Below are 9338 nucleotides of genomic sequence, written 5' to 3'. Positions count from 1 at the left end.
GACTTCATGCTCTATAATGTTTCACTGTGCGAGCAGCTAGCCTGTACATCCTCTGTCTGCTTAAAACCTGCTTGCTCTTTGCCTAATCTTGGAATTAGGGGTCCCATAAGTGCTCTTGGGGAGATTTTGTCGGGGGTGGAGAAGAGCGTGACTCCTTTCCAGTGGTTGCTACTCGTCCAGAATGCCAGAAAGAGAGCTTTCACACCAGTCTTCTGGAATGACGTCATTCCCTATTAACGTGTATGGCAGCCGTGAAAGCACCTGCTTCCAAACCGCTCTTCTGCAGAGAGTGAAATCCAGGGACTTGGATGTGTTTTTCTAAAACAAAAAGTTATCCAAAAAGTCCAGCCCTTAATTTCACCTCTCAGGTGGGACACTCACTATTTTATCACCTAACCACAAGCAACCAATCGTATCGATCTTAGTTTAGAGATCTGAATGAAAACATGCAGTGCTACTGTAAATCTTTTAAATGAATCTCATTCCATCGTCCTCTTATACCGAAAACAGTCCTTTTCCTTCTAATTTGTAACGAATTGTTTAATCCTAACATTTACTATGCATACCTGCTCATTTTTCATTATTGCCAAAGAGAACGAGTACACAATTGTCAATGTAAACAACACAAAAAGGCGTACAGAAACAAGCACTGCAATAGGAGTGTATACAAAATACTGGAGACTGCTAAATTGATGCAATTTAAGATGAAGGTAGGTCAGGGACTACTATGTTTTAGGCTATATGCATATCTGTAATAAAATTACAAGAATTTAGCTGTTGTTTTCTAAACACATTTTAATTTTCTCAAATGTTTCGGGAACGTTGAAGCTGTTTCATTAATAAGATGCGCTTAATATTTCGAATTCTATGGATTCCGATGTCTTATCCAGTAAGAAATGCATTTACTTGATGGTTTACAATTGCAAACGAATAGATACATAAATATTTTTTTGACTACGTTTGTGGTAAAACGTTTCGTGGGTTTTGTACATTTATCAGTTTTTGGACGGGGTGAAGATAAAGTCTAAGAATCACTGTATTTTTGAAAAGCTAAAATCCTTACGGAAAACCTGCTCGTCTTGGCGACTCCAGCTTTATTTAGGAATAAACGCTACACGACTTTCTGCGCGACTGCTGTATCGTGTCTTTTCTCTCCTACACACTGAATGTTCGGTTGCTGTGGCATCCGAATTCCGTTATCTGGTTTGAAGTAATACTGGTCGTTCAAGACAAACGAGAGAAAGAGAGAAAGACATGACTGAATCGGCAATACAATCTTGCGTTTCCCTTGAGGTTTTAAGATCTTGGTGGGAGATACCTGCAGTAGCCCATTATTGTCAGCTGTTTCGTGATGTTTTTGTTATCCCGGCTTTTGAAATCGAGGTACGCTGGTGTTATTAAATTTAGATCTTTTTATAACTCCTTCGACAGCCTGTTGATCTCGTAGTAGCTCAGCTTTTGTGAACAATTAGTTGAATTTCTACAAATTGTTTATTTTTGCGCACGTTTTACTTAACGGAGAAAAATGACCAATATGTTTTGAGAGTAACTATTCATTATTCCCAGATTGTCCTTACAGTATTTGTTGCAAGTAACTGATAACTTTCGCATGTCACCTTTTAAAAAAAACAAACAGTGCACTTTACTATTACTGACAGACATCCACAAGCAAATGAGGTCTTGTTGCACAAGCAGTCTCATTAGGATGCTGCCCTGCCTAGAGCAACCCTGAAGATAAAAGATTGTAATCCCACAACCTGAAAGCTAAGCATTAAAATATATATTTTTTACATTAATATCACACAATGTACTGCAGGTACTGGAGGAAGCTTTGCTGGCTGAAAACTGGGAGTTTTTAGAAGTGCTTCTATTGCATCTTCTCAAAGGTTGCTATCAGCGCCAGGATATAAGGTAAGTTACTGGTATGATTTTTCATCATTATTTTTGATTAGAACCTTTTTTTTTTACCTTCCATGAAAGCAAAACCCCAGTGAAGGTCTATTTTTTCCTTTCCATTGCATCAGTAGAGAAAACTTCCACTCGTACCTGAAGGACATTGTGTGGTATCGCTGGGAGCTGGAAGATGGGCTGGTTAACCCGCTGAAGGAGAAAAGTTTCAGAGATCTCTCTGCAAAGTCTATCGTGCAGATACTGCTCAGACTCTGTGTGTACCGAATGGACGCTCCTGATGTCACTGATCAATTAAAGGTAGGAAGTTACAATCTAATCAATTAAAGAAAAAACTTACAATCTAAGGATGAGAACCATTGCTTAAGAACCATTGGATCATCCACTGTGTTCCGAAGCTGAAATATCCTTTTATAAAAAAGATTTAATGGTGGCTTAAAACGAAAATTGTGTAGTACATGTGTATATTTTGTATACTTGGGCATTCTGGACACTTACCAGATTGTATGCTGTATATTTATGACCACAAAAACAGCAGCTTCCTTTATAGCCAATATGGAGGTCATCTCTAGGGGAAGTATCTTGGAGGGCCTTTGTCATTGTGCTTTGCAGGCATTTGCAGCAGACAGCTTGCGTGTCGACCCTGTTGGTGAAGACAGAAATGGCACCCTGTACTGGTACTTCTGTGAAACTAGATTGTACAAGGAAGAGCCTCCACTGAACAGAGTAAAGCAGAAAAGAAGGACAAGCCTAGCCGAGACAGTGAAGAAAAAAAAGGAATTGATGTAAAAGCACAATTTTCCTTAGAAGACATAGATTAAAGTCTATGTAAATAAGAATATGTACAGTATATATTTTAAATCATTTTGCTAAAATGAATGATGCTATATTGTTAATAACAATATATTTTATAGAATGTATATACTATCGTCATATTCCTTAGAAATGTAGCTGCATCGGTGGTGATAACTTTTATTGTGTTAGATCATTTTTTAATCAGTCCACTGTGACAGAACAGCAGTTTGTTAGCTATTAGGTACAGAAACATGGCTTTAATGAGCTATAACTAATCTCAATAAGTATCACAAAATACAAAAGACTGCTCATGTTGTAAAGGATCAATTAAGATATTGACGTTTGGTGGACTGAAACTAAAATTATAAATTGCTAATAATAAATAATGAGGATTCAGACTTGCTGTAGCATGTTGTTTTTGAAGTCTGTACCACACCATACCGGAAATGCTGATCTTGATTATACAGAAGCATTTTCTCACTAAGCCTCTTACTACTTTTTGTTTCACAAAGATTTCTTGTTGATATTTTTTTTTCAGGAAGTCAAGGAAATGCAAAGTGAAGACCTTAAGGCAAAAGGATAGAGCACAATATTCAAAAAAGAGCAAAAAGAAAAAAACAGGGTATTGTATTTCAAATACTGCTTTTACATTATGTAGAACACCATCAACGAGGACACCAAAAACATTACGCCATGTCAATTCTAAACATTACGCCATGTCAATTCTTACATTATTTTTTCTACTCTTCACTAGAGATGATGTAACTAGCATATTCTTATAAGCATTAATGTGGTCAAGGAATCTTAAGTCTCTAAGTATTTAAATTAATCTAAGACGTTACCTGGACTTGTTAATCAAAGTGCTGCTTTATTCTAGAAGTAGGCTGAAGAAAAACGAAGACTGCCACAGACTTGAAAGGGGAGAAAATGAGAGATTTCCTAAGATCAGTAGTAAGAGTAAGAAGTTCAGATTTTAAGAATAACCATCAAATTATAATGTAGCGTTATTTCTTTTTAGTTCTGAACGTGACTTGTAGTGTCTCTTTTAATAGTGTATTTTTTTCCAGCCACATTCACTTCGTGTTTTGGATTATGTTCCTTTTTTATTTCGTAATTATTAGGAATGTTGACCCTGTGTGTACAATCTGAGGATATGGGCACTTGGTCCCTTGTGTGCGAAAGTCTGGAAGCCTGGAAGGATTTGGCAGCAACATTCAGGGGAAGTGTGTATCGGGAAGAGCAAGATCTCTACAAAACCCTCGTTCAGACTTTGATTCCTCAAATTGGACACTTAAGTACTCAGAAGGTAAGAAGGGCCTTTACTGTCCAACAATAAACAGTGATATCATGTCAACTAGCATCTGAATAAAGGGTTACAGAGTGATCCAGTAAGTAAAGGGACTTTCTTAGAGTTAAGAGTTAAGTCCACACATTTGCCAGCAAAGTCTGGGAATCCAGAAGCTAGAGCACACAGCTGGCCCATCTTCATCAGGGTCCATTGAGTTTGAGTAAATGATGGATGAGATAGAACTCTTGTCATCAGCTCCTGTAGTGTGCTGCTGAGCTAGCACTGCAGTGTGTTGTCTGGACATTTTGGAGGAGAGTATTCGCAGTCCTCATACCCTTTCTGTTGCTGGAAAAGGTCTTAGTTCTCAATTGGCACGAACAGTGAATTGGATTTTGTGTTCCCATGCATGTACAATGTGATGTGGTTTGCTCTTAACAAACACTGGAGTGTACCATCATTCAAAGTATACCTTTGAGTCTCTCATTTTCTTAATTACATTGTGTAACATCTAGAAAAAGAAAGAGGTACTCACCCAACCAAGAAGAATGTCTGAGTGCATTCAGAAAAAGCAGGAGACACATGTAGGTGGATTAATGATTGATTACATTGCTAGCTACCATTGCTTTCATTAAAGTACAGTACTTATTTACTTTACTACTGTAGTCTCATTCGGTTTCTCTGAATTGTAAACTATTTAGGCAGAAATCAGGAGTCATTTTTTTTCCTATTAATGTCATAAACAGACTGAATGAGTTTAGACAATCATGAATATTTACTTAATTCATGACATTTTCTATTTTTGTTTTATTTTGAGAAATTGTAAAGATAAACGTTTGAAGTCTGGTGTTTTTCAGGAAAAGAATGTTCTGCTTTTAAAAACAGAAGATGGTGGAAGAGGCAGCCATGAATGTATTACCAAAGAGGAAAGTGCAGGACCTTTAAAGCAGAGAGAAAATCCAACAGGAAAAGGTAAACCTCAATGTACAACCCTAGTACCTGAATTATATGTATTTGACACAGTTTGCATTTTGCATCTGTCACTGACAGGGACAGTGAAAAAATATCAGAAACAGACCTTGGGTGTATGCAAGCCTTCTTCTGAGAAGAGAAAAAAAGAAGAGCACCTTGATCTCCACAGGTAAAACATGATCTACTCAGATAGATAACCATAAAGGATCAAAATACACAAAGCTGGGTGGAAACAAAACATTTCTTTCTGTGCATGCTTTCAAAGATACTCAAAAGTCATATTCACACAAATCCTGCCAGCTCTCTTGATTGTTGGAAATACTGCAACATACAAGGTGATGTTCTCATGTCTTATGGTGTGAACATTCCATAAACTAGAAGATTGACCAACATTGATATTAATTACACACTCCTCAGCAAGATGCTACAACAGTTACTTAGTAAATACAGTATATATTTAAGTAACCTTAAATAAAGGCTGAGCTGGAAGCTGGCAAAGATGGAGTTTATGACCTAGTCACTGAGCAACAAAAACAGAACACTTAAATAAGATATGAATCTCCTTTAATAATATCATAATGTAGGACTTCTTTAGCTCAAATATACAATTTTCTTAGATGCAGATACAATATTGATCTCATGCCCTTATCATCCTTTTTTTAATTATAGCATATAGTTTGAATAATCAGAAGCCTTAAATATAAGAAAGGACTTATACATATTTATATTTACTCCTCACTAGTGCATTCCATACCTGTGTGTCTAACTTCTAAAATTAGAACAAGCAGTTACATTTAAGGTTTAATTTACTCATATGCTGTTACTTTTCCCTTTTTTAAAATATTGATCTTTTGAAACATCTGCTATGATGCCATAATTGTTTTCTTTTTTACATTTAAATGTTTATTTTTCAGTGATTATTCAGACAATGAGGAATACATATCCATGTTCAAAGGTAAGTGTTTTCTTCTTTCTATATTGTACTGGGTCGCTCCCCAAGTAGAGTAAGTAAATATATACTGGAAATTAATAGATTGCTTTAGAAATGTTTAACTATAAAGTTATAATACAGATTGGATTAATAATAAAATCTCCTATTAGCCTTGATTGCAATCTTCTATTTATACACCAGATCTAAATTAATGATGTAATTCCTGATTGTAGTAGAGTACAGTAATGGTGGGCTAAACTCAGAGTGGAAGTCATAGTAAGGGCTCTCTCTTGGGCATCGTGTGGAAATTGAAAATATGTGAATCCTAATGGGTCTGGTTTTAGCAATATATTGGATTTTTTAGGTTTTCAATAACCAAGTCTATATTCTTTGCAATCTAGTTCTGGAAACAGTTAAGAACCATGCGGACTCATGGACGTTTACGAATCCTGTAAAAGAAGATGTACCTGGTTTCCACAAAAATATTAAGGTAACAGTGATTCATTTGCTAGCCATTCATGGTAGGTTCATTTTCTTAACTTTAACCTTTTTTAAAGGCTGCAATTTAGGAATAGTAAATTTAAAGACAGAAAGTGAATCGGTGAATTATCCATATTTTATCATACTCTAATATCCATATTTTATCATTTTATACTTTTTTATTGACATGTTGTGTGGTGATTAGCACTGGTCCTTCATACCTCATGGGTGCATGGGTTTTCACTAGCTACTTTGGTTTCCTCCTATATTCCAAAAATAAGGCTTGCCTGCCAGGTAGACTGCTGTCTCTTAATTGTCCCTGTGTGCTCGTCTGCCCTGCAATGGACTGGCATCCCAGTCAGAGTGTGGCCCCATCCAGCACCCTGGTTGCTTTGTTTGCCACAACCTCTGCAAGAAATAACTGGCTTTAGATGGATGGATATGTTTTTCATTTTTTGTTAGTTTTGGTTCAGATTAGTTCGTATTTTCTGAAACAGGCTCCGATGGACCTTTTGACCATTGAGGATAATCTCATTCATAAGCGATACAAGACCACAGATGACTTTGTAGCAGATTTTGGCCTGATTTTTAAAGAGGATGAGCTGTATCCTGGGAAAAGCGGTATGCGTTTTATAGATGATACAGTACATATATAGCAGCCAGCTGTGAGGTGCCAAACCCAATATCTTGAATATCCTCCTCCTCTCTTAGAGTACACCCTGATGGCATCTTCTGTGAAACAGTGCTTCCACAAGGCCATGCGGAAGTATTTCCCTGAGGAGCAATCGGACAGCGACGAAGAGGAGTTCACAATGGACATGCTCAAAGGCAAACCAGAGAAGAGAAAGAGGCGCTCAGCATCAAAGAAGGCTGCAGAAAGGAATGTGTTAAAATTACTAAATGAAGAAGTCAATCCCAGGAGATATTACAAAAAAACATACAAAAAGGATGTTGCAGAGCTTTGTGTCCAAAGACAGGCAAGGAGTCATTCTGTTTTATGAGTTACTGCTGATAATGTCTTCCACAGGGTGTATTTTACAGGGTATCTGACCATGTTCTGCTGTTGCGCCTCTGTGCTATAAAAAAAGAAAATGTGTGTGCTTTGAGAAAAAACTTCATGAGCAAATATGTAACAAGAATGAAATATTTATCTTATTGCATTTAAGGCATAGTATTCTACCATTTTTTTAATGGTAAATATAGAGACTCTTTTATTCATAAAGAGGTCTGGCTCTTAAGAGATGTGCACATTTTGTGAACATGCAAACAATGCAGTGGAAAGCACCTTTGATACTTCATCTGGTGAGCCCAGCTCAAAAACCAGGCTTTGTATCACAGCAGATATTTTGAAGTAGAAGGGATTTGTCTCCTAAAATACTGCTTAGAGTCATTCTTGTTTTTTTTTCTTTTTTTATAGACCCAAGCAGCTGCGCCAACACCATACCAATTTATTCACACAACAAAGCATCCCAGCTTAATTGCACCATCTCCCTGCTGTGTTAACAGACCACAGAATGTGACAATGTTGCCACATTCTCCATTGATGCCTTTACTACAAACTCCCAGTCAAGAGTCATTGAGTCAAGCACCATTTCCAACTTCAAAGGTCTTTTACCCCAATAACCTCTTTCCAGTGCAGTGGCAGAGCTCCATCTCTGGATCTGTTCTACCGTATGCTTGGCCAGTGACTTATTTCATTCCAGCCTTCCCACAACCTGCACCATACCAGGGAACACTGGAAAGGGCAAATCAAGAAGGAGAAAAACAGCACAAAACAACTCCTGTTGTCTTTGAATTCATACCACAGCTTCCCAATATCTTACAAAAGATGGAGATGCCTTCTTCATATGACGTTGTACCATGTAAGACCACTCCAACACCTGAACCCACTTTGGAAGGTATCTAAATTTGTAATGGTATGTGGAAAGTATGTTGTGTCTAAATTTAATAAAACATAGGAGGAAGATTTTAAAAAGAAACTTGACAAAACAAATATTTTGGACTGGGTAAGAAATTCTAGAAAGTATGTACACAACTGGAACGGTGGCTGACTGTACTTTCCATTTTTTTGCCTGCAAGGGATTTTACATTTTTTTTTTGCAAAAAATACTTTTTGGAAGTTTCTGAGGTGTAATAGTTTTTGGTGATTTTCTATTTGAATGGCTGTTATGTGTTCTTTTTGTTGAAATTGCTAATCTGCCTTTCCAGTGTAATCTTATTTCACATGCTTCAATTTTACAGGAAATGCCACAATGGGAGTCGGCAAACATAATGTCACAGAGCAGCAAAAGATAAGAAAAGTGCCCCCCAGTGATATGAGCTGTCTACACAGAGCCTCACAGTCAGCAGGTGCCTCAGATACATCAACTAGTGAAGATTATAGTGAAAGCAGCTCTTGAATTCAGTGTCACTGAACAAGAAGACTTGACTTCCTCTCTGAAGATGAAAAAAACAGAAGACAGCATTCTGAGCAATGAAGACCAAACTGCTGAAGAAGCCCAGGGGAAAAAGCAGGGAAATCTCTCTATGAATGCTTGGAAAAGTCAGCAACCCTCAGATGACACAGAAAGGCAAAATGTTAGAACTAGAGTTACTGAAATGGTCATCTTAATTCTGGTGTTAAGGAAGAAGATGATTTAATTAAAGTATTACTATATAGCATGTTAGTCAAAACGTGAAATAAATGGCTCATAATGTAAGATAATTGGCTTGAATGGTTCTTTCTAAAACAAAGTTTTTGGAGCCTCCTTAGTGACTCCTCTGGTAAAGAATCGCTTGCCTGAGTGAGCTCTGTGATCCAGGTGATGCAGGTCCAAGCCCGGGTCGTCACTGACTATGACTGGGATTACTGCCCAAGCGGCAATGCGCAATGTGCTGGGTGTCTCTGAGAGCTCTCGTCAGACTCCTCCAGGCTCTCCTCTGGTCAGTACAGAACCTTCTGCGTGGGGCTGTGCTTCCTTGGACATG

The 9338-nt window shown here is 37.5% G+C and overlaps 1 protein-coding gene across 1 annotated transcript; it reads left to right on the top strand.

Annotated features, from left to right (window-relative positions):
- Positions 1 to 1254: 1254 nt before the first annotated feature.
- LOC148819534 (chromatin remodeling regulator CECR2-like) lies at positions 1255 to 8881 on the top strand. The gene is made up of 15 exons (XM_088935178.1): positions 1255 to 1383; positions 1817 to 1911; positions 2025 to 2208; positions 2521 to 2693; positions 3242 to 3325; positions 3581 to 3660; positions 3825 to 4009; positions 4504 to 4572; positions 4846 to 5129; positions 5875 to 5915; positions 6293 to 6381; positions 6869 to 6992; positions 7083 to 7348; positions 7789 to 8269; positions 8613 to 8881. Exons 1-15 carry the CDS (start codon positions 1255 to 1257, stop codon positions 8768 to 8770), a joined length of 2442 nt encoding a protein of 813 aa, XP_088791304.1. The 3' UTR covers positions 8771 to 8881.
- The last annotated feature ends 457 nt before the right edge of the window (positions 8882 to 9338 follow it).

This window comes from Atractosteus spatula, chromosome 16, assembly GCF_055471065.1.
Source record: "Atractosteus spatula isolate fAtrSpa1 chromosome 16, fAtrSpa1.hap1, whole genome shotgun sequence".
Lineage (NCBI taxonomy): Eukaryota > Metazoa > Chordata > Actinopteri > Semionotiformes > Lepisosteidae > Atractosteus > Atractosteus spatula.
The sequence above is the reverse complement of the archived record's forward strand: the minus strand, read 5'-3'. Positions and strand labels throughout refer to the sequence as shown.